Consider the following 26,828-nt stretch of genomic DNA (forward strand, 5'->3'; position numbering starts at 1 on the left):
GGGTTAGGCACCAACGGGGGAAGGTTAGGGTTAGGCACTAGGGGAGGTGGTTAGGGTTAGGCACCACTAAGGGAGGGTTAGGGTAGGGAGAGGGGAGGGTTAGTGTGCTTACCAGCCCCAGTCGGGATTTGGCTCCTTCTGTCTTGTCGGTATATGATCCCGCGGCTATTCAGCCGCCAACATTACATACCGATTCCCTAGCCTGCATTGGGGCAATTCCCTGTTCTGCCGGGGTCGGGGGATTAGAGAAATCCAACATGTTGGACAATCTAAATTTCCTGATTCCGACCCAAAAATGGTCAGAAACGACGAGTCAGGGATTTTTAACATGTTGAATTTCCTCTATTCATCTATGAATGCTGATCTCGTATCGGCGTTGGCAGACGGGAAATTGGTCCGTAGGTATATGGCCCACATTAGTGCTCCTCTCCTCTGGTTGTCCTATCAGGCAGTTTGTCACTCAGTCTGAGCAGGCCTTTGTCAGGGTCTTAGTGCTACCTTGCTCAGATATTTCTGGCTACTTCTTGTCGGCACCTCTCCTCACTGACTACAAACGCGTGTGATGTAATGACGTTCCACCACGCCTTACAACCAGAAAGCATACTGAGCAGAGCTGCTCGGCCTCCCACTTGCCAAACTTGTAACGGTTTGCAGTTACACAGTGACATGCTTCTTCCACAATGTGTCTAATGGGAGGTACCAGACTACCCCACAGTTTTGCTAGCGTGGCGGCTTGGGCCGCATTACAGAGCGCATGTTTGGCATGGCTGCTGTGCACACTGTGATTTCCATGGCCATCTGAGCCATTTCAGAACCAATTAGTCATAAATGTGTGTGAACACAGAAGACGGGTGATCCTAGTGGACCTCTGATTGGGATCGAAGTTAAGGTAGCTAGAAATATAAACAATTTTAAAATGTTATGACATTATGAAGGTACAGCAGCAGATCCAGTTCTCCTCTGCAGATGCCCCCTTGAGGAGAGTCATCATGACTGCCCATCCTAACACTTCTAATATTACTCCTGCAACAGCTAGTTCCTATGAAAGGTGTCTCTTCATGTGTGGGGTGTGTGCAGAAGAGGGGCCATGGTAGTATCTTCAAAATTAGCAGATATCCCCTTTCATGTTTTAATTAGCTTGGATGCTGTACAGGTTATGTAATTATCATACAACTACATTATAAACCACTGGCTTACCGTATACCGTGGTCCATTGTCGGGGAGTAATAGATACGTATCAGTAGACATATTATAACTCACTGACATGGCTTTATGCTCCAGCTATGGTATCATTTGCATCACATACACTTCCTCTGACCGTTATGTAAATTTTATCTTTTAGGATCTTGCCCAATGTGTTAAATGCCAAGAAAAGCATATTACGGTGAAGAAAGCCCCAATGGAATCATTAGGCATGACAGTAGCGGGAGGCCGGGGAAGTAAGAGCGGAGAGCTGCCCATCTTTGTGACCAGCGTGCAGCCTCACGGATGTCTTGCAAGAGACAGCAGAATTAAACGAGGTTGAATTTATTTTTTAAATTAAACGAGGTTGAATTTATTTTTTAATTTGTTACAGACAAGTAGGACTTTGCGGAGTATAAAATGCAGAATTTGTTAAAACTGAAATATAATTATTCAAATAAAAAAATTAAAATTAAAAAAATTAAATCTTAAAAGTGAATACCCACTACTCATAGTTCTGATTTCACCAGCAATTTTAGTTCTTCTTGGGTTCAATTTTCTCTGCTATTAACAATACTTAATAATGTTTTTTAAAGTTCAAATTAAAAATATTAAAATTTGGATAGAGTATTGTCAGTTTCGAGGGCTAAAATAGTAAAACAAGAATTACACCTAAATTAAGATTTTGAAATGAAATATGAGTGTTGGAAAAAGTAACATTATTGAATAAGCCACGCCGTGTTAATTTTTCTTTTTATTAATTAGATCAAAGAAGCCATAATATGAATATGGAATAATTATTTAGCTTTCAATCTATTTTAGGTAACTGTATAATATTTTAGGTAATTGTCTTTGAATTTTTTTCAATATCTCACTTTTTTTACAGTGTTTAGAATAGCTATGGATTTTCTGCTCTTTTGTTTATAACTATATTTAGGCATTTGTATAAGTATTATACTTTTTTAAAATTATATCTATTAAAGAAAAATTAACTGCATATTAAAAAAAAAATAACAGAGTGAATGATGAGAGTAGGATTTGTTTGTCTCACCTTACTGACAAATGAAGTGGACTTTATCAGAAGTACTGTAGTTACTACTTTTTAATTGCTAGGATATGTCTTTAACACACATATATCTTCCACTATCAGTTTTCAGAGCTTATTGGGCCGGATTCAGAGTTGTACGCTATATGTATCTCGCACTATCCATGCGAAAATATGCTATGCAGCACGAGTTGCCAGTAGGCAAAAGACGCCCACTGCCGGCATTGCAGATCCAAGGGCTGCATCTGAAGACACAACATCGTTTGTGACCATCGTTTGCAGTATTGGCCATCTGATTGAGCCTAAGGCTACTCAAAATGGCCGCCTCTTCTCTGCTGCAGAGGCCACCAAATCTGCATCAGGAGACGCAGAAACTCGCCTCAGCATGCCTCGAAAACAGGGCCAACACGCTCCCATTTTCGAGAACGCAGCCTGTCTCTGTCCCGTCCCCCGGGGGCACTGCGACCATCGTTGCAGATACAGATTGCCACGTGTGCAGTACAGATCCTGTGCATTCGTCCATCGGCAACCATCAGAGTTGTACATAAACCAATCAGTTTTACGTATAACTGTGAATCAGGCCAATTGCTAATGGATAGTTTTACATTTAGTTAAGCACACAACACTGTTGTAAGTACATTGTAGAGAGAACTATTTGGATAGACTAATATTACGTTTGTTGTATTTATTTTTCCAGGGGATGTTCTGCTGAGTATAAATGGTATCGATCTGACCAATTTGAGTCACAGTGAAGCGGTGGCAATGCTGAAAGCCAGTGCGGCCTCCTCAGTCGTTGCTCTTAAAGCCCTGGAGGTGGAGGTCCTGGAAGAGCAGACACAAGTAAATGAAGAAATGAGCACAATCAGTGAAAACGAGTATGATGCCAGCTGGTCCCCTTCTTGGGTCATGTGGCTGGGACTTCCCAGGTAGATAGTAGCATTCTCATAGCAAGTTTTCAGTCTCTTCTCTAATGAAACCAGAAAGGTTGGTCTCCGTCTTCATCTAGGTCTGTGCCGGTTGTATTTAAATAGAGTATAACAAACCAAAGCTATTGGTACCATGTAGGAATGTAAAAGCATACACCTTATCCCGGGCAACATTTGCCACCCTCTCATCATCACCGGGCTCTCAACTTCTACCCCCTGTAAAATCGACAAAAAGTATCCAAACATAAGAATCCCTCGCTTCCAAATGAGCTAAAATAGAGTGCAATACTGTAAGTACCGCATCATCAGTGCAACGATTTTTCCTATATGTAAGTTGAAAAGGATCAAAATCTGCTGGGAAAAAAGATTGAATATGTCTTAATTCCAACCTTTCAAAGCGTTTCATTATCAATGAGGTTAGTGCAATTGGGCGATAATCATTAAGGCATATTACTACCCCCTTTTTAGGAACTGGAACAATGTTTGCCATCCTTTTAACATTTTGTCACTACACAATTACAAAGGGACAAATTAATGAAATAGGGGCAAAACCAGGGCCGGCTCCAGGCACGTTGGGCGCCAGGGTTAGCCCGTGTTCCTCCCATAAGATGGAGTTATTGGTATAAGCTTAGGGGGAGGGAAGGGACAGAGGCGGTGACGATAGTGTAGCACAGGACGGTGCTGGGTGCCAAAACCCAGCACCGGCCCTGGGCAAAACTGTGTGTTCCCCTGAGCACATTGTAGTCCACCAAAATAGGTCCAGACCCTTATACCCGCCTCACTCTATTCCCTTTTGATACCTCTGTTTATAATTAGATATTCTCATATTTTTGGATTACCATATTTGATTAGCCACAATAATCTGTGCATATATTTATCATCATTCTTTGTGGACATAATATACATAAATAAGGCATATTTTTTTGTTTTGTTTTAACGTTAGTAAAAATAAATGTATGTTTTAATTAACATGTAAAACAACAGAAGCTTTGTATTTCTAATACTATTAATGTACAGCATTCATTTACTTTGATCCAAATTAAGCAAATAATTCATCCTGTTTGTTATACATGTGTCTTTTTAAGTAGAACATGAAACATCTATTTTTGGAATTTTTGATTTATATTTAAACATAAATTGGTTGTGAGCTGATCAAAGTCGGTTTTAATTCTTCACAGCTATTATTATTATCCTTTATATACTACAAACATATTCTGCATCACTGAACAACAATGTACATACTGCGCCTGAGTCAGTGGCAGGAAAGTGGGCCACATTGTGCGCTCAGATATGAATGCAGATCTTTGCCTGTATTCACAGTTGGCCGCATGAATGCGCCGGCAGCACCACATCCCTATCTATACACGTGTGTGAAAGTTGCCATCATGACCGTCAGTATATATTTGTACCAGCCCTTTATCTGGTGCACATGGATCTAAGCGTACGGCCACCTCTGAGTAGCCTGCAATTACACCTACATGCTCACGGCATGCCCTTGGCACAAAAGACTAGTTCCTGTCCACTTTACCTGTAGCGCATATGCTTGGCTACAGAACATGCGCAGTGCGACAAATCAGCAAGATCTGTCTGCAAAACGGCCTTGCACGCATCCCCGAATAAGCCCCACTGTGATCAGCAAATCCCTACATAATAGAGTTTATAATATTTTTGTTTTATTTATATTCTTTAAAACTACAACAAGAAATACATATATAACATACTAGTACAATACGGTATGCAGTTGGGATGCTGTCGGTCTAAATGGCGACCGTCGGCATCCCGACTGTCTAATCCCGGCAAAGGTCTAATGACAGGCGTCAAAATCCCGACACCTGTCATTTTACCTACGCCGGGAGCCCGGCATCCCGACCATAGGTAAGCCGGGCGCGGACAGCCACGCGGGGGGGGAGGGTTAGGTTAGGGGCTCCCGGGGTAGACTTAGGGTTAGGCACCCCCCCCCCAGAGGGTTAGGCTAGGGGAAGGGGAGGAAAGGGTTAGGCACCCCTGGGAGGAGGTTAGGGTTAGGCAACCCCCGGGAGGGTTAGGTTTAGGCAGCGGGGAAAGGGGGGTTAGGGTTAGGCACTTGGGGGGGGGGGGTTAGGGATAGGCACATAGAGGGGGGTTAGGCACTTGGGGGGGGGTTAGGCACTTGGGGGGGGGGTTAGGGTTAGGCACCCCTAAGGGAGGGTTAGGTTAGTTTATACTTTAGCACGGTCGGGATCTTCACTGGTGGCGGTCTTCCGGCGTCGGGATTTGAATCACACCGATCCCGTACAATACATCATGATGTATAACATATTATACACTTTATTCTATACCATTATGTAGTAGATATCCACATATATAGAAAGAGGGAAGGGAATGTAGAGCAAGGAATAGTATAGAAGGAAAGGTGAACGGGTCATCTGGGGACAATCGGTTTTTATGATGTTTAACACAAAGGGTTAAGCATATGAGGGGCATCTTTACAATGCTGGAGGTACTTCCATTAGGGGAGATTTATCAAACCTTTGAGAGGGATAAAGTGGTGAAGTTGCCATAGCAACCAATCAGCTTCTAGCTATCATTTATCTAGCACAGTCTATAAAATGACAGAGGTTCCATTAACTCAACGTAGCCAGTCTTGTGCCGATAACCCCTTTAGTCCAGGATTATAACGTAAAGGTAGAGCTGGAAAATCACATTTATATAAATATATACAGTACAAGTGTTTGAGAGCAATAAAATGTGTAATTAAAAGGAAGAATAAGAAAAATGCCGGCTCCTCCTCAGTGATAGGGAGCCGAGCGCTGCATACCAACATCACAGGGCAGTGTTCTCCCCAGAATTTTTTTCCAGCCGGGTGGCATCAAGAAGTAGCCGGGTGGGGGCCTTCGCAATAATAAATTGTTTTAAACCCTGACCTTATAATGATTTAAACTTGAAATAACATTTTATATATTAATTATCCTTCTTACTAGAGGCCCATTCGTCTGATTATGAAAAAGCTGCAAAGTCTGTAGGATCTGGTCCATTTTATACAGCTCCCAGATACTGTCCCCACTTGCAGGCTCCCAAAGTGCCGGGTGGTGCACCTGCAAAAAACAGCCTGGGGAGACTACTGCAATGCAGTGCCCGGCTCGCTGCCACTGAGGAGCAGTCGGCAGCAAAGACAGAGTCACTCTCTGGGGGCGGCCGCCATCTTCGGGTGTGCTGGGCATGCCCCTAGAGTATAGAAACGGTGGTGTGCGGTGAGGCCATGCCCCCTCACACATAAGGTTACGACCCCTTTTGGGACGTTCGCGCCTCCGTAGCGAACATGGAGTTTATTGGCCACGCTAGGTGTCACCGACCCAAGTGTCGTCACTGCCCCTCTGCTAACATATAAGACACAGCCTAATGATATTCAGCTGCTCATGCCATAGGAATAATGATCCAGCCACTTACCAGAGGTAATTAAAATAATGCACTTATTGAAAGTATGTTATCCCATACCCATTCCCAAATAGAGAACAAACAAACAGGCGCTAACCTTCTGGGTAAATATATCAGACAATGTAATAGTGCTAATTACCTTACGGACAGCTGCCCCTCCATGCGGGGGAATACTGGATACCCCAAGAATAAATAAAAAAGTAAAAAGAAGTGTAAGGGCGCTAGTCAGATAAAAGGTATCTTTAATTACATGAAAAGAAAAAATGGTCACATATAATATAAAAAAAACACAAACCCTACAGAATTCTATAAGCCTACAATATATATTGCACAAATAAATAGGCTATAAAAATAGTATGCATAGGGCTCTATATATAATCCTCCCCAGATATTTAGACACATACAGTATAATGCTAAAATCAAATATCCCAAATACTATGTTTCATTACTAGTAAAGCAAATAAATCTGTCTTTCACCGAAACACTTACTGTACTGTAACTTGGGATCCGCCTGATTGCAGTACATTCCTTAGGGAACAGCCTCTTTTGGGGTCACAGCTGACAACAGATTGAGTGAGCACCATGTATTACAGCACTAAGCCTTGAGGCAGCTATTAGTAGGATATGCAGGAAGACAGCTATATTTAAGGCACCTACATAATTTCACCAGTGATATATAAAGTAAGAAAATCGAATTGTATACTTGTCTCCGTAAACCAATTAGCTTTGCATAATCTATTTCAAATTACACATTGATGCAAATGTTTTAGTGGTTGCTATGGGTTACCTCATTTATGCTTTTGCCAAATCACAAAAATGTTACCAAATGACAGCTTTTAGTAGCAATTGTAGCTACAGGGCTCTATGAAGTGCCTGCTCTGGCCTGGGGTGACGCCTCTGCAAAAGTTGAGGGGAAGTAGAACATGAGACGCACTGTGCACACCTGACGTCTTCCTGTCACTTTAGAACCTCCCCTTGAAACATTTATCCTAGCGACACATTTATTAATTAATCGTGACAATCGGGATGCGGGATCTTTCTTGCATGTGTCACTTTTGTTGGAAGTGCTCTTACAAATGCAAACGGGAGAGAGTAAATTGTGGTAACTTAAGAATACAGGATGAGACTGGATCTCCATCAACTCAGAACTGGTGTAATGATGTGTGACCCAGCGATGGTGCGATGCACCGTACACACTGCACGATCTGGTGTACAGCAGCGCGTTATGTGTATGATACATCAGTCCATTCCGTGTCTGAACAATATATGGTATGATACATCATAGAGTGTGTACCCAGCTTAAGATACAAGTGTGGTTCCAGGGTAAAAATGGTCATATGTCCTTCTAGAAAGCAAGAAATAGCCCAAAATAGATGCTCTTATCAACTTCTCAATAAACGTCACCACTTACCTCCCAACATTGAGAGATCCTAAATTGGGCCAGAGAGTGCGGCTGTGGCACTCTGGGGGTATGACTGTATATTATAGTCGGCATGTGTCGCAGGACAGTCCCCTCAGATGAGAACTGTCCCGACAAAATCAGGATAATTGGTGGTATGCCACCTCCTATGTCCTATGGTGGAAGTCTAGGTGCACATGTGCAAATCGAGACGCACTGCACCACCAAAGGCGCATTGGCTCTTTGCTTAGTCCATTTTGCCTGTTATCATCAAGGCCCATAGACTACGCAGTGTATGGCACCGAGACTCATTTCAATCAGAAAGATTTTTTCCTCCATTGCCACTTCAGTAGCTGAGCTATTTGCGCATTGTTATTGCAGCGTTCTGCTGACTCTGCAGTTTATAAATGGATTTTTGCTATGTAGTTACTTTAGTTTCAGCTTAATTATTGTATAACAAGAGAATGTAAAATGTGCTGTCAAGATCAAACTGTTGCTTGTAACGTGCCTACCAGTCTCTGCCTGCAGCAAAGTGGCCTGCACTATTTAGCCATTAGTAGAATTGATTGCATGAAATGCTGAACGCTTAACTTGCTGCATAGGCAAATATATTTTATTCCGATTGAAAATATTTCTTCTATTTTTACTTTCCATTTACTTCTCCCAGAAAATGTATATTAATGCAGCGTTACATTACACTGAGCAAAGTGTTCTTAGTCCCGGCATCTGTGGTTTACTCGACAGTTTAAAGTAAAAAAAATGGTAATTTAGAAAGCTGTAGAAATGCTTATACTCCGTAATTGTTTTTTATTTTTTGTGTTTGCACAAATGCGTGTATTTTTTCACTATGCACTTGCTCAGGTGCACGCAGCCAATACACTTTAGGGTAGTGGCTTCATGCAATTGTTTTGCATGACTGGACTGTGGATCAAGAAAGGAATTAATATACTGAAAAAACGACACCACCTTAAAGTACAAACAGGTCCACCTACATCTAGCCCCCTGGCGCGTTAAACAGCCCTTCTAGTTGCGCCACGCCGAGCATCTTTTCGTGCGTCTTTTTACCTTCAAATGCTTCTTATTCACACATTGATGCAAATAGATCAACTTCTGCTGATTAAAATGATATGCAGCATGCCTATGTTCTCTGAGCGAGTGCGGGTGTATCTGCATGTGAAATGCTACGTTACAGTGTCAGCGGCTGTAACACTGTAGTCGGGTCTGCAGTGACCCAGCTTTTCTGGCGTTGAAGTGGACACTTGGAGATGACGTCATCGCCAAGCGCCACTGAAGCCGGCCAAGCGGCAAGCATGCGGCACGATCCAGGTCATCGTGACCCGGATTGCACCGTATACACTGAAGGGTTCCACGGGTTATTCCTGTGTTAAACCCTGCAAGTTACCTGGGTTGAATTGCAGGGTCACTGGACCCGGGAATCCAACCCTGCTCCCTTTTACACCAAGAAGCTACCCGGGTTAACCCTGCAATAACCCAGGTTTTAGCTCTGGTGTAAAAGGGGTATTACACTCCTCACAGACTCACAAAGTGAAAGTAGCCGTCTGTCTGTGTCTATGAAGTCAGGTGACTACTGTTTCTGCAAAAGCACCATTAAATGAATAGGAATAGAATAGCATCTTATCCACTGTGGTCTGTTTCTATGGTAGAGTAGCACAAATGAGTGACTATCAATAGAATAGCTTCTATGTCACAGTAGTCTGTTTCTATGATGTCAGGTGAATGTTCTTTCTATAAAATCACTATTAAATGATTATGAATAGAATGGCTTCTAATCTGCAGTGGTTTCAATAGGAATCACAGTGAAATAGAATAGAAACGACTGCCAAATAGAACACGCCACGGCGGGTTGTCGTTTAGAAACCGCCAGGGATCGACGGGGGTTTCAGTTTCGACATCAAAACCGACCTTTAGTAAATGCTGTCAATTAGAAATAGAAACCGCTGTCAATTGATGGTCGTTTCTAAATTACACCAAAACCGCTGCTTTGTAAATTTAGACATAGGGCAAAATTTACTAAGTGGCGGGTTCTAAACCCCGGCGGTTTGGCGGCGGTTTTGCTATCTGCAGATTTACTAATGCCAAAACCGCCGTCAAAACACGTTTTAGAATAGAATAGAACAGGGCTGTTACTTAGAAACTGCTGCAAAACCGCCACCAAACCCCCGGGGTTTGGAACAGTATAGAACCTGCCGTCAAACCGCCACCAAACCTCCGGGGTTTAGAACCCGCTGCTTAGTAAATTTTGCCCATAGTCTCCTAAATGTCCAAATTACACTCTAATTTAAAAAATCATGTCACCATGATCCTAAATATGCAAATGACACCCCTAATAAAAAAAAATTGTCCCCAAATATAAAATTTAGGTTTGGGGACCCATCCTGCATCTAGCGCCCATGTTCAGTAATAACCAGCTCCCGCGGCATGTCAGGAGTAGTAATAATTTGCAGTCCTGCAGTTTGTGATGACATGACATATCTATTCCTGTACATAGGGCCAGATTCAGACTTGTACGCAAACCATCGGATGGTGGGTGGACTGCGCATGCGTTGGGACCGCAGTGCCCTGGATGCTTCAGCCTGATTGACAGGAATGGGCGGCAACAGGGACCATTTTCAAAAACGGAGTGCCGAGGCCAGGGTCTAAAGCTGCATATCCACTACACGATTCGCTCCATGAGTGATATCGTGTAGTGTGTCCCCGGCAGTGGTGTACTCAATGTCCTTCGTGACATTGAGCACTCACACTGAACGATATCAATCACGATATCGTCCAGTGAAGTCACCCTCCCTCATCCCCATACGTATCATAACGTATCGTTCAGTCGTTCAAAATATCGGCTAGTGGATATGCGGCTTTAGACTTACTCTGATGGGCGATGACTGCTGATGGTCGCCATGATGATCCAATGCTGCATCTTCGGACACAGCGCTCGGATATACGATGCCGACAGAAGGCATCTTTATTTCTTCTTTTCTTCAGACCTCCTGCGGCAATATCATGTTTTATCATCGCTGCTGTGTCTCAAGACGCAGCAGCGATGCTGGTAGGGTACAACTCTGAATCAGGCCTATAGTACAAAATAGAAGGAATTGGTATGTTATGTAGACAGTGACCATGTCAACATTCATAATGTTGGACTGGTGATAATGTTGACAGACACCAAGTTTATCATGTCGCCAATATATTTCTTAGGTATCCCTAAGCCTAACCCCAATGTCAACAATTTGTCCGTGACGTTTTTTCCAGATGTCCACATGTTAAATGTCAACATTTTAACCATGTTGAGATCATAACAGTCGACATTCTGGTTTTAACATATTGGGGGAGATGCACTAAGCCTTGGAGAGTGATAAAGTGGACGGAGAAAAAGTACCAAGCAATCAGCTCCTGTCATTTTTCTGTGACCTGTTCACAGTCAGCCACATCTGTCAGTGTCGGGCTGTGACTCCCTCCCCTTGTTGGCTGAGATGAGACTGGATTGGGACTGAAGTACACAAAAGGGTCACAATCGAGGCACACAATAGAAATATATTGTAGTTAATGGCTGGAATGTGCAGCTAATAAGTACCCATGTGGTTTGGAGCATCTTAGCTTGAGGCTACACTCCCAGAACATGCCCTTACTGTACTTCTGTTGTAACTGCACGCTCACTGTATGACGTTTACATCCGCTGTCTGCGTGTCCACGCCCATTCAAGCCCCGGCCTCCGCCCCCTAGTCGTAGTGAGTCCCAAGTCAGACATGAGACATAAGGAGACGCACAGGGCGGGATGCAGCAAAGCAGGAAATGCAGTCAAACCCCAAACCGCATTTCTCATATGCATCAAGCCCCAGAAAGCAATATATTCCGGGGCTTTGATGCGGTGGGCATGGGCTTCTATTCTCTATGCCCCCCGCACCTCCCCGGCAGGGTTTCAATCGGATCCCTCCCAGCACCCCCTGCGGCACATGCACAGAAGGACGCCAGGGGGACTTCTGGGAGGAAGTCCCTCATTTGCAAAGGACAGCTCTTACATTTTCCACAGGGGCGTATCTATAATGGGTGCAGAGTGTGCGGGGGAACACGGGCCCCTGAGTCCAGGGGGGCCCCGCTCCGCACACCCTGCACCCATAATATTACTTACCTCTCCGGAGTCCCACATCGGCGCCGCGGCTATTTTCCCGGTGACCTGTGCATACATTATAGACTCTGGGCACACTCGTCTATAACTATAACTCCAGTCTATAACTCCGGCGTTGGCCGCACACAGCCCAGTGCGCTGCCGGGCGGAGAGGAGGGGGCCCGTGTCGGAGAAACGCCCCTGTTACTGAAAAGTGCAATTTTGATATGGAAAAAGAGTCTGCAATTGTGTTTAGGACTCTGAATAAAGGCCATATTTTATTATGTGCACTTGCCCAATAATTTATGTGTACAGATTTATCATCATCTGTATCAACGCAAATAATAAAGTTGTGTGTATCTGTGTTTAATCAGTTTGAAATCTGCTATATAGTAATTGTAATAGTGGCTTGTGTCTACCACTTTTAATAACATTGATATCACTTTTTAGTTGTCTCCATAGCTGCCATGATGTGATTTTGCGGAGAAGCAGTTTGGGGAGCTGGGGCTTCAGCATAGTGGGCGGTTACGAGGAGAATCACACAAACCAGCCGTTCTTTATTAAGACCATAGTACTCGGGACACCTGCATACTATGATGGACGACTAAAGTAAGTAAGATTAAGCAGTTGTGTCCCCCTCCCCTATTATGAGTCTCTTTATACATAACGTTGATGTATGCTGCTTTAACTCTATTGCACTAACCTTGTACCATTTCTAAAGGGGCCTATCCATTACACGACTTTGTGAACCAGGAGGTTTTGGTCGCATTGATCACAAAGTCGTGTAATGGATAGCCAGCAAGGACCAGCGATGCACGTGCACGCTGGGTCCTTGCTGACCCCGACTATCTACTGAACATGCCCGTCCACCTGACGACGCTTGTCAGGTTCGGCATGTTCAGAGATAGGAGGTCGGGCTTAGTGAATGCCATTCAGTGCGGGCACTGCACCTCGGCGACCTGAAGGTCTGAACGCTAGTCTTTCAGGTCACCTAGTGGATAGGCCCATTAAGGCAAAACATTGGTAAAATAAACAAGCTCTGTCCAAGCAGTATCCAGCAAATCCCCATTGTCCCACTAATTGATTATTCCCCTATCTCTCTGTGATACATTGCATTGCTCCACCTAGTGAAGCTATAACCAGTTTTGTGCAAGTACAGAGAGTTTAGCAGATACGGTGACAACAATCAAAATGAGAGTAAATTACAGTTCAGAACTATGTAAAGAAGTGCTGCACCTCTTAACATCGCTTATTTCCTAGACACTTCAACAACTGGGATAGATTTTATTCATTTATGCTTAGTGCAGCTAAATAAAAATAAATTTAGGGTTTACACGTCATTTCATCTTTTTTTATTTTGTAGTCTATACATTTAACCTCCAACACTGTCTTTACTTATTTATACCTAGGACAGGGGAATCCAGGGGACAGGGGAGCTAAAGGGAAGTGGCAGCAAAGGTGCAGGTGTGTCGCCTGTGTTCGGGGAATGTCACAGCCTGCGTCTGTGATCCTGTCTTCAGTGAATGTGGCTCTGGCATCTCTGCGCAACCATAGGGTCCTATCAAATGATTTGCAACCAATACCGAGTCTTTATACGCAGATGCTTGGATCTGCAAAGCCGCAGATGGGCGTCTCAATACATTCCTTGGTGTGATGCGATGCATTCCGCCGGTCATCGCATGCATGCCAGTATTCATGACGATCCCCGCAAAGGACCACTCTTACGGTAAGAGCGGCCCTTTGCGATGGAGGGACTTTCGGGTCTATAACCCAGAAGCCTCTCCGGTGTCCTGCGCAGAAGGATGCACGCGCCACAGGTGGTCCTGGGTGGGATCCGATTGGATCCCTCTATCAGCACTCAGCAAAGAGAAGCCCATATGCTTCTAAGGGTAACGCCATCAAGAAGATGGCGTTACCCACCGCAATGGCGTTACCCACCGCAACCGCTGAGTCCCCGTTCCATAATGTAAGCTGGCCCCAAATCCTTGGAAAGTCGGGCCCCCTTCCGAGGATCAAACAGCCCTGAAGGCGTTGGATGCAGGATTGTGTAAAAATAGATTGTAATATTGTTCTTTACAGTGGAACTACAGGTCCCAGCAAGCCTGCCCTTGCATCAGAGACTTGTGGAAGCAAGGGCCCGCTGGCACCTGTATCCCACTGTAAAGAAAATATTAAAATAATGACAGTACACGGACAGCGAATGGGGTATCCCTTTATTAAAAAATATTTCATACTCACAAATCCACGGATCAGGTCCTCTTCATCCCATGTAGAAGTCCACTGGTCTTCCTAAATGAAAGAAAAATGCATAACCCGATCTCAGACGGACAGTATTGTACACTCTATACAGTACTTGCGCGAATTGGAGGCCGTTCCTGGTCACCGGCATTAGAATGAATGGGGAAAGCGCTGATTGGCTGATAGCTCTGGTTCTCACGCTCTCAGCCAGTTACAGAGGTAGAGACAGGGTAGAGTAGCCAAACCACTGTAGGGTTACCACTATTTTATTTGTCAGATTTCAGGCCATTATCTAACCACTCTAATAAACAGCTCTTTACATACCTCCCAACTGTTCCACTTCTGGCGGGACAGTCCTGCTATTCAGGCACTGTCCGCCGTCCCACACGTGGGCTGCAGTGTCCCGTGGTGGGTGGGAAGTTGGGAGAAATCAATGCGCAAAGGATCTTTTCACCAGAATTGCTAGGCTCACCGCCGGAGTGATTAAAAATGGGAGGTGCTATGAGGACACACCCCCTTTTCGGGCGCAGGCGCCATAGGCGCAAGGGGGGCCCAACCTTATCAGTCACAAAGTTGGGAGGTATGTCTTTAGATGGCACAGAGACCCTAATGCCCTTATATGCCAGCTGAGAGCCTTCCCATACCCCTTTATATGCCTCAGACCCCTCTCATGCCATTATATATACCTCAGAGCCACATCATGACCCCTTATATCCTCATCCCCTCTCATGCCCCTATATGTGTCTTGGATCCCTCTCATGCCCTCATATGCCACCGCAGAGCCCCCCTATGCCTAAGACCTTCCCATGCCCATATATATGCCTGAGAGACCCCATGCCCTTATATATGTTTCAGTGTCACCTAATGCTCTTTTATATGCTTCAGAACCCCCTCATACCATTAATGCTGGATTTTTCAGACACTAACCATCATGGATTAGCAAGCCTCTGCACTGCTGATTTCCAGACTGTCCGGAGCAATCCCAGATGGGTGGTAAACCTACCCCTCAGCTCACGGGGGGCAGTTGTACTAAACTCTGGAAAGTGATAAATTGGAGTGATAAACTACCAACCAATCAGCTCCTTACTGTCATTTTTCAAACACAGCCTGTAACATTACTGTTAGTGGGTGGTAGTTTATCACTTTCCAGAGCTTAGTACATCTCCCCCCCTGTGTCATATACATTACCATTCCCTCAGCTCCCCCCCATGTTACATTCCTTCCTCCCTCCCACTGTGTCACATTCACTACTGTTCCCTCAGCTCCCCCTGTGTTATATACATTAGTGTTCCCTCAGCTCACCATAGCTGTGTTACATACATTACTGTCCCCTAAAGTCCCCCTCTTTTTTATACATTACAGTCCCTTGAGCTACCCCTGTGTTACATACATTACTGGTCCCTCAGCTCACCATAGCTGTGTTACATACATTACTGTCCCCTAAAGTCCCCCTCTTTTTTATACATTACAGTCCCTTGAGCTACCCCTGTGTTACATACATTACTGTACACACAGCTCCCTCTAGCTGTTTTGCATACATTACTGTTCCCTCAGCTCTCCACTTTTACATACATTACTGTCCTCTAAAGTCCCCCTCTTTTATATACATTATAGTCCCCTGAGCTCCCCCTGTGTTACATACATTACTGTCCCCTAAAGTCCCCCTCTATTATATACATTACAGTCCCTTGAGCTACCCGTGTTACATATTGTACATTACTGTACCCTCAGCTCCCCCTGTGTTACATGCATTACTGTACCCTCAGCTCCCCCTGTGTTATAGTACATGTCCTCAGTAGCACAGCTCCTCTGTGAGCACTGTCTGTGTCTGCCAGCCACTCTTCCCTCTGACTGGACAGACGAGTCAGAGGAGGCAAACTGTGGGGAGGGCAGAGGTGTGCCACAGACAGAGGTGGACTGTGGGGCAAGTAGAGGCGTGCGGAAGTGAATTCCAGATGCTACTTGTCCAGGATTAAGAAGACTCCAGACTCTGGGACTCAGCACTGTTGATTGTCCATTGGATTTCCGGATGGGTGGTAAACCCTTGTTGAGAACAAAGCAGGGTGCGGAATTAAATTGTGCAGAGAGATTTAGATTTGGAACGGGCTTGTCCAAAATCAAATGTAGATCTCAGTGTAACAATAAATCTGCCCAGCATTTCTGGGCTACATGTGAAACAGCCGGTATTTACCCTGCATAAAAAAATGTATTTGCACCCCTTATAATGCAACATGCCCAGGTGCAAGTTACTTGCTTTATTTGTTTTGCTCCCAATTCAGTATCATTAACAAATTCAATTTTGCACCTTACTTACATGATTAAGATAAAACAAATAACCTAACGTGGATAAAACAATATACATATAAAGTGAGCTAGGGAAGTATAGTGATTCCTGCTGTCTTCTTGTTATGAGACTTTATTGCACTTTAATATCCTCACCATCGTGGTAGGTCCCAGACAGCCAGAGCGGAGACTGTACAACTAGTGATCATATTAACCATGTATTCATTCTATTCTATGGACAGATGGCTCATTTGCTGTTGTAATAAGTGGACAGATGGTGAACCCTCCGGGTATCTATGTATGAATTATTTTTCATTTCCCATTGCAGGTGTGGAGATATGATTGTTGCGGTGAATGGGTTATCTACAGTGGGAATGAGTCACTCCGCTCTAGTCCCCATGCTTAAGGAGCAACGAAGCAAAGTCACACTTAGTGTCATCTCCTGGCCTGGAAGCCTGGTCTAAGTGATCGTTTAAAAAGCATTGCCTTGATGTATCTACTCTGCTTTAGAGCTGGTTAAGAGCTGGGCCAAATATCTGCAACAATCAATTAAATGACTGGCTTCTTCCCCCGACCCATCTGCTCAAAAGTGATAGATGTGTGTTGTAACATCTTTGAAGAAACTTTCGTGGTCCAACATGGGAGACCTGGACTCACCCGCCACCATCTGTGCTGGCCTAGTAACCACGTCTGTAGACTGTACCCAGAGCAGAGCCGTGTGCCCACTTATGAATAAAGTCTTGCTGTAGAGATTGTGCAAAGCCATAGAGTCAATGTTTGTATGTGCCAAGAGTACAAGGTGTTGGATGGCCCTTCTTACTTCTTCAGAGCTGAAATGTGTACCAGAGTCAGTATTTCACCATCTTCTCTGTAAATGTGAAAGCCTGACTCCCCCTGCATTTATTTGTAGACTATTCTGCTGCTAGAGGACCATTATTGGTTTACCTGAAGGGAACATTGCCAATAACGGATGTCCTTAACAATATCATTCATCTGCACGCGGCTGCTTTGAGACTTCCACAGGGGGCAAAGCCAGATCTTTCACAACTGGGTTTTGTACTGTGCAATAACTAATTTATTTCTTTTGCTCTCTTTTTTTTTATCAAAAAGTTATTTAATATACAAAGGAGCCTATACAAATGAATGGGGGATTTGTTTCAATGATGATAATGAATGTTTTTTTGGTAGTATAAACAAACTTTTGATATTTTTATTGCAATATTTATATTACGATCTGCTTGTATTTGTGGACTTTTTACAAAGTTGGACATGAAGATAGCTTGTTGAATATAATTTGTACCAAGAATAGGAGTCATTGGGCTTCCCAACCCTGTTCCTGCCAGGCATCTAAATGAATGTAATTTCACAACTTGCTAGGCATCATGGGAAAACGAGCTCCGGTATCTGGTAGTGCATCATGGTATATGTAGTTCAACAATAACGCTACCAACACATGTGATGATCTTTATGCTTTTGAGCAAATTATATCGATTTTGATAATGTCCATTGTCTTGCAATGTCACTCCATCACATACTATGCACATTGGACTATGTGATAGAAAAGTAACACGGTCACATCTAAGAGATCGTAAGGTTTAAGCCACGCATTTCGCAATTTTAGATTATAGATCTACAGTACTGAAGAATTGTGTAGGGTTGTGCGATTATAGCACATACACACTGCAATGCATTTCCCACCTTATCCAATTGCAATCCAAACTGATATTTCTGATCAAATTGTATTGTGTGCAATTAATTGTACAGCATTTAACATTTCATTTTTGACCCAAGGTGCACATGTCCACACACTGAAGGCAGCCATTTGTGAGCTAAGCCATTATTCACGATAATGCAGACTATCAATACAGTAAGAAGCAGTGACATCAGTGAGACATTAAGCCAGTGGTTCCCAACCTCGGTTCTCAAGGCAGACTTAAGCTGGCCACACACTAGACCAACTTACATCCAACCAGCCAACTTGTTGATTGGTTGGAATGAAAATCTGGTAAGGAATGGGAGTAAATGATGATCAGCAATTTGCTCCTAAATGCCAGAAAACAGATGAAAATGGTCGTTCAGTCAGGTTTGTTAAATGTTTGATCTAAACAATTTGTTCAAACAACAGTTTTGGTCCAACTTTCCAGCGTTTGGGAGCAAATTGCTGATTGTATATCTTACCAGATTTTCATTCCAACCAATCAACTAGTTGGCTGGTTGGACAGATAATCTTTAGATGTGTGGCCAGCTTAATAGTCCAGGTTTTAGTGATATCCATGCTTGAGCACAGATGGTTAAATCACAATAACGGAGGTACTAATTAAAGCACCTGTGTTCAAGTACGGCTATCCTTAAAACCTGGACTGTTAGTGTGCCTTGATGACCATGGTTGGGAACTCCTGCATTAAGCAAACAATCAGATCCGCACGCAAATTCCATCGCAGTTGCGATTTCTCAGGGAACGCAATTACGAAAATATGCTAATGACCAACTCGCTGTCCAGGGCATCTCACATCCGCCGCTCATGCACAAAATCGGAAAATTTGGAGACATCGAACGCAGATCTGGAAGCCATCAGTCTTCTGAGTAAGTCTAAGGTGTCGCAGACGCAGCGGGTCTCCAGACACGCAGAGGGCTCTCCTGCTGCGAGTAAGGACTCAGTGGATAATATATTCACGCCCTGAAAACAGTGTTCAAATGGTCAGATACACCTGCGTTTTTCTAACTCCCCCAAACGCTGACCTGTCACTCATTTTGTGAGTGGATCCTCTGTGCGGTAAAACAATAGCTGCACGTGCAGCTTTCACGCATGCACAATGGCTAACAGTGGCTCGATCTGCGTAACTATCGGCATTGCATGCAGTCAGGCCCTATGTCATTAATAAGTCACTGAGATGACGGTCATGATGGAACTACTGACATCAGTAAAGCACAATAAGTCTGCTGCTGAGTTGAACGTTCTGTGCGCCAACGCTTAATGTAAAGTCCACAAAAATGTTCTGTGCATGAAGAGAAAAGAGGTTGCATGCATATGTATAGTTGCTTGAGTCGGACATGTGTGTCCACTTGTGCCTGAAGAGCTGGGACAGGGAAAGACGGGGTAGAATAACATAGGCGGAGTACAGTGAGTGTGCGTTCTGTAAACAGAAGCATATCTGCACATACTGTGCCCTCATATACTGTATCTCTCTCCAAGCCATGTCATTTTTGAGTACATTAGGGCACATGCAAATACACACTGTGATGAAGACAGCCGCCACTACCTAACCATTGCTGATTGCAAATTCATCTGATTGGTGCTGTCTTTGTTGCTTATGATTAATATTAAGTTTTTTGTGCATATTTGAAATGTGTACATGATTTGTAGACTTTTAACTGCTGTATTAAAGGTTTTTTTTTTACATATTATTGAAATCTAATGGCGTCTTTTGCAATCATAACAACTGGTTAAGCACAAGGGTGTAAGGGTATGTGACGTATTCGTTGGCACAAACCTTGTGCATATGCTACTGGGGCCGACCTGCATGTAAAATTTATTTTTTTGCTACTTAGCTTCAGGGGCGACAAGAGGGGTGGGGGGGGAATACTAATTACCCAGCCCCGGGCTTGTTGGAGGGGCCCTGGTCTGACGCCACCCTCCCCTCCCTCTTACCTGTCAGCAGCGTGGGAGACTGCTGCTGCCGCAGAGCAGCAGTCTCCTGTGCGTGTGTGTGTGTGTGTGGGGGGGGGTGCTGATCGTGCTCCCCCTGGATTTGCCTCTGGCTGAGGGGCTCACAGTGCCTCCTGCTCTTACCGGCCCTGCTTAGCTGAGCAGCAGTCTCCTCTGCCTGTGTGTGTGTGTGTGTGGGGGGGGGGGGGGCAGCGATCACACTGATCGTGCTCCCCCTGAATTTGCCTCTGGCTGAGGGGCTCACAGTGCCTCCTGCTCTTACCGGCCCTGCTTAGCTTAGGCCCACAATCACGCTATTTTGATAAACGTGTTTTACATCTGCACACTTGGACGCAAATACGTTCAAACTCAGCAGCAGCCCCAATGACAATTGCCAGCATGCCACAATGATGTCACTGGTTCTCAGATGGAGATCTACTGTATCAAACCTTCTAAAAAGGACCAGTGGTGGTGTTCCCCTTAGCACCCAATCAGATTCCACCTATCATTTTATAGAGTGTACTAGACAAATGATAGCCAAAAGCTAATTGGTTGCTAAGAAGGACTTCTCCAGTTGACCTGTTTAGAATGTTTCATACATCTCTCCTTTAGTGAGTTGATTGGTTGCATCCTCATGAATATTAATTTGCTCCACAAAACGCTGTGATAGCTGCACTTTACAGTTATGGGGCCCGTACATCTGCCACTGATTGCTGCCATTTGTCGTTCTGCTGACAGTGGGGTCAGTGAAACGGGAGTATTGAAAAACCTTGTGTCCCCGATCCAGACTCGAAAATGGCCAGTTATCGGCAAGTCAGGGATTTTCTACAGGTTGAATTTCCCTGATCCGCCGATCATTGATGGCCGCGGATCGTGTCATATTGGCAGAAGGGAAAATCCAAGCTGTAGATGTATGGACCCCTTTACTCATTTTAAGTATATTGTTTATATTTAGCTGGTTATAAAACTGAGCAATGTACATGTCTTAAAGCATGAGGTTACAATAAGAGACAACAAGTCTGATGTGTTAAAATATTTTCTCTCTCAAACTGAATGTTGAACAATAAATATGATTTGCCATGGCAGTATGTATAGGGTGCATATTTTTAGGTAAGACAAACACATTTGTTCATATTTAGGTCTCTTTAGGACGTTTCCTTGTAGGTTGGTCATCTAGGCATGGGTTTTTGTTGTGTTGGTCAGAAACCAAATGAATGATGTACAAAAACAAAAATGCTTAATAAAACTTAAAAGTGGGTCAGTCATGTCAGCTTTGGAGTTGCTATATATTATTACATTATGCCAGGGGTATTTGGGTATTTATAAATAAGGTTTTCAACCGTAGATAAGAGTAAGTATAAATTTTGTAACATTTATGTGTCAGTAAGAAAACAATATCTATTCAGTAAGTAAACAAGTTCTAACAGTATTTCATTTCACAGAGCCTCCATTGTATGGTTTAGGGCAGTGGTCTCCAACCTTAATTGGAGTGTGAGCTATTTAAGAAAAAATAGACCTCTTGAAGAGCTACACTTTATTCTTGAAAAATAAAATCTGGTTAATAACCAAATTCTAACCTAATAGTGATGAGATATACTGTGAGCCTGTAAAATATGTATCTTCAAAATAGCATATACAAAAATGAGCTATGGTGCATGTAATAGCACTTAAAAAATACTTGATGTTGAGCACCATATGTAGAAGGAGATATAATATAATGCCACTCTTCAGAAGAACTGCAGCCTCAAGTCACTCACCCCCACCCAGCCTTGTGTATCAAATCGGGCAACCACTCAGTGGTTAATGCAGTGTCCTGCTGTATCAGGCGGGATGTAGTGTTCAGGAGCCAGGTTTCAAGATTACGGTCGCCAGATGGTGAGTGGAGGCTCAGGAGAGCTCACAGCGGCACGTCTGCACGGGCTCACACTCAGGCCTGATTCAGCTTTAGGAAGATAAGCAAGTAATTGTGCATATTGGTGAAACCATGCTGCACCGCAGGTGGGGCAGATGTAAAATGTGCAGAGAGATTTAGATTTGGGAGAGGTGTGTCCAAACTGAACTCTAAATTGCAATGTAAATATAAAGCTGTGCAGTATTTGTGAGCTACATGCAAAAGCAGCCAGTATTTACCCCACATGCAAAATAAATGTATATATTTGCACTTCTTGCATTGCAACATGGTTTGTCCAGGTCCACAGTTACTTGATATATCTTACTCTATTCCCAAAGCTGAATCAGGCCCTTTGTGTCTCTTTTTAGCCATGATTCTGATCAAATATCATCGGGCATTGCAATTGTTTGGGGGCCACATAATATGAATTTTAGGAATCTTTTTCGCTCTGATAATCATTGCCACTCTTAAGCTGGCTATCCACTATACAGTGTTCTGTCAGATATCTGTCCAGTCTGGCTGGTTGGAATGAAAACCTAGTAATGTATGGGAGCAGATGACAGTCGATCATATGGTTTTAAACACTGTAAAAAGGAAAAAACTAAATGTTCAAATTGGTTAAATTTGTGTGTTTTAACCAATTTGTCTGAACAACCATTTTTGTCTGGTTTCCAGTGTTTGTGAGCAAATGGACGATTGTCATTTGCTCACATTTATTACCAGGTTTTCATTCCAACCAGCCAGATTGGACAGATGTCTGACAGAAAATTGTATAATGGATGGCCAGCTTAACACAGTCTTTTAATTCAATTATCCCCATCCGCCCGTGGTACTCTGGGCTTATAAAATGAATCTACATTGGCCCAATTCGGTCTCCATTCCAGAAACTTTAAAGTGAATTGATTGGTTCTTTAATCAGTTACCAGATTTCTATTCACCTTGAAACATGCTTAAAAATCATGGGTTATTCAGGTAACTGGTTGAAAGGGCGCCTGTAATACAGCAAGTCATGAGTTCACTTCCAACTGATTCACTAAGTACGAGCTTGTGACTATCAATTTTGGTGAAATCAATGGTGAATTGATAGGCTTCATTTCTTTTATTAGTTCAGCAAAACACTTGACTATAGGACAAAGGAGATGTAGATGACAATGCAGATGTTTCAGTTTTGCCACCTATACAGCATATGACCAATAGATAATAACATACAGAAAGAATAGGGAAAAGATAAAAGTAAGACTGTTCCTACGCAAGGTAGACACAACCATGTTGGTTTGGAGAAAAAACAAGAACGGAATGGTCGACCACTGCTCGGCAATAGTGAAGACACTATGGACCAGTGATGTCATTTTAGTGCAGGGGCGGATTTAGACTCTTGCTTTAGGGGGGAGGCGTGTGTGTGTATGAGCAGTGGTAGCAAGGATGTGCTTGCCACCACGTTGGCGTTCCGTCCATTATCATGGATCCCAAAAGGGGGCCCTGGGAGTGAGGTACGTGTCGCCTGGGTCCTCAGACTTCTCATTAATCCGGTTTTAGTCACCTGTAGGAGGGGGACCTTGTGTGTTATATCAGGGATAGTTTTAGACCAATTAGAGCCCAGGGCGAAAAGTCCTTTTAGTGCCCCACTTAAAAGGATAAGAAAAAAAATCAATACTGTTTTTGTGTGTGCTGAATAAAAATTCACCTTACCTATATGGTGGTTTCTGGGCAATGGGGAATCTATGAAGAATTTGATCCTCTGTGGGCAGACAGTGTCCTCAATCAGTAGTCACTATTCACATTGAAGATCACATGGTCTGGAAGATGCCTGTTTGTGTAGGAATAAAACCAATGTCATTATCATATAACAGAAGTTCAACCAGAAATGTGTCCCCTCCAGCCCCGTCATTCCAGCTTCCAGCCCTCTGTGTCCCCTCCAACCCAGTCATTTCAGCCTCCACTTCTCTGTGTGTCCCCTCCAGCCCCCCACCTTTCCAGCCTCCAACCACTTGTCATTCCAGCCTTCAGCCCCCCGTGTCCCCTCCAGCCCCTCATCATTCCAGCTTCCAGCCCTCTGTGTCCCCTCCAGCCCAGTCATTTCAGCCTCCAGTCCTCTGTGTCCCCTCCAGCCCCCCACCATTCCAGCCTCCAACACCTTGTAATTCTAGTCTTCAGCCCTCCGAGTCCCTTCCAGCCACCTTTTATTCCAGCCTCCTGTCCCCTCTGTGTCCCATCCAGCCCAGTCACGGCAGCCAGTTTATTGTGCGCTGCCTGCTCAGATTCTTCGGCTCTTCCTCTTCCTGTGTACTTGACACGTAGCACATGTCCCTGTAGAGAGACGGCTGGGTCAAGGGGGCGTGGCCTAATCGTGGGAGGTGTGACCACGCCCCCTTATGGAGAAAAAAAATCCTTTTTGCAGTTGTGTGTGTGTGTGTTACGGGGGAGCAATCGCCCTGATCGACCCCCCCTTTCACCGGATCCGCCTTTTTAGTAACAATGTCATCATGTTATTATGAAAAGAATAAAAAATTCTCCCATTAGACATGAGAATGCCATTGCTTTCTTAATCACCAGCTCGAGTTCTGTTTCTTAGCAGTGGTTCAGCTTACACATCTTCCATTTATTACATTGTAAAACATGTCAAAACCAAAAATTGTATATTCTAATTTAACTCATCTTTTTCTTACATCTAATAATGGTCTTCCCAATTACTAAGGGATGCCTACTTACTGCAGTAAAGACCTGTGACATGGATTTAGACTTTGTCCTGTTTGAGTGTGCCATGCCTATACTGATCATACTCCATTTGGGAACTGCTGTTGACCAGAATACAAAGCAGAGCTCTTTCTTTTGACTATTTACAAACCAGAGATCTTTGTAATGACCTTTACTAGTGTTTCCCAAAGTTTATCCTCATGGCCCACCCACAGTCCAGACATTAGAGATATTCCTGCTTCAGCACAGGTGGGTAAATCAAACTGAGGTAATAATTAAACCACTGTGACCTTATGCTCATGCATGGATATCCTTAGTACCTGGAGTGTGAGTGAGCCATGAATGGGTTTGGCAAATACTGACCTATACAGAGAAGCAGGGGCACTTCTAGCGAGGAGGGGGCCCGTGTGCAGTCTCCGACACGGGCCCCCTCCTCTCTGTCCGGCGGCCGGCAGCGCACTGAGCTGTGCGCGACCAGCGCCAGAGTTACATACTCTGGGCACTAGAGTGCGCCCAGAGTCTATAGAGGATGCACCGGTCACCGGGAAAATGCCCCCCCCCCCCCCCCAAAAAAAAAGTTCCTAGTGAGCTGCTGTTATTGCTTTCTGTCACTAAATCATACTCTTCTGTACAGTGGCGTAAGTTCATCCCAGATGACTGGAAGCAAGTTATAATTTACCCCTGCACCACCAATGCATTCCCCTGCCCCACCAATGTGTATTAACCCCTGCACCACCAATGCATACCCCTGCCCCACCAATGTGTATTAACCCCTGCCCCCCTAAATGTGTATTTACCCCTGTGCCACCAATGCATACCCCTGCCCCCAATGTGTATATACCCCCATGGCACCAATGCATACCCCTGCCCCCAATGTGTATATACCCCCATGGCACCAATGCATACCCCTGCCCTCCCAATGTGTATTTACCCCAGTGCCACCACTGCATTCCCCCACCCCACCAATGTGTATTAAACCCTGCGCCACCAGTGTGTATTAACTCCTGCGCCACCAATACATACCCCTGCCCCACCAATGTGTATTAACCCCTGCCCCTAATGTGTATTTACCCTGTGCCACCAATGCATACCCCTGCCCCCAATGTGTATTTACCCCTGCACCACCAATGCATACCCCTGCCCCCAATGTGTATTTACCCCTGCACCACCAATGCATACCCCTGCCACCCAATGTGTATTAACTCCTGCGCCACCAATGTGTATTAACCCCTGCCCCTAATGTGTATTTACCCTGTGCCACCAATGCATACCCCTGCCACCCAATGTGTATTAACCCCTGCACCACCAATGCATACCCCTGCCCCCCTAATGTGTATTTACTAGAGATGAGCGGGTTCGGTTCCCTGAGAACCGAACCCACCCAAACTTTGGGGATCCGGGGCGATCCGAGCCCAAGCTCGGATCTCCCTGTCTGCCCCGGATCCCTCTCCCGAGGTAAAACCTCGAGATCTGTTGTCGGATCTCGAGGTTTTGCCTCGAGCGGCCATTTAAAAAAAATGCCTTTGCCTTTAATGGGCAAAGTGCTGACTGGCTGACAGAGCCGTCTGTCATGGCTCTCAGCCAATCAGCATTATGGTGCTCATTTGCATGTAGCACGGACTCGTGAGATCCGTGCTACATGCATCTGTGTGATTGACAGTGACACAGAGCACAGATGGGTCAGTGAGACCCGTCTGTGCTGCTCTGTATTTCAATGACACAGATGCACGCAGGGACCAGGAGATCCGTGCTACTTGCATCTGTGTCATTGACACAGAGCACTGATGGGTCCGTGAGACCCGTCTGTGCTGCTGTGGTAAAAAAAAAAAAAAAAAAACCTGTGTAAAAAAAGAAAAAAATGGCGTGCACCCCCCCCCAAAAAAGAGCAACCAGCCCCGGGCATTAGTGGCCCAGTACTTGGTGTGCTTAAATACAGGGGGGCAAACGACGTAGGGGTCCCCTGTACTTAAGCACAACCAGCACCGGCTAGTCA

The 26,828-nt window shown here is 44.4% G+C and overlaps 1 protein-coding gene across 2 annotated transcripts in view; it reads left to right on the plus strand.

The window, feature by feature from the left end:
* Nucleotides 1–21,579, plus strand: part of LNX2 (ligand of numb-protein X 2) — a 179,167-nt gene extending 157,588 nt beyond the window's left edge. For both annotated transcript variants that reach the window (XM_088460272.1, XM_088460273.1), the window contains exons 7-10: nt 1,343–1,520; nt 2,925–3,153; nt 12,534–12,692; nt 16,933–21,579. In XM_088460272.1, the coding sequence (XP_088316398.1) occupies nt 1,343–1,520; nt 2,925–3,153; nt 12,534–12,692; nt 16,933–17,068 (702 nt within the window). In that variant the 3' untranslated portion in view covers nt 17,069–21,579. The remainder of the gene's footprint in view (nt 1–1,342; nt 1,521–2,924; nt 3,154–12,533; nt 12,693–16,932) is intronic.
* Nucleotides 21,580–26,828: the final 5,249 nt, after the last annotated feature.

The sequence above is a fragment of the Taudactylus pleione genome, unplaced genomic scaffold (assembly GCF_031769625.1).
Source record: "Taudactylus pleione unplaced genomic scaffold, aTauple2 ptg000043l, whole genome shotgun sequence".
NCBI classification, from domain to species: Eukaryota; Metazoa; Chordata; class Amphibia; order Anura; family Myobatrachidae; genus Taudactylus; species Taudactylus pleione.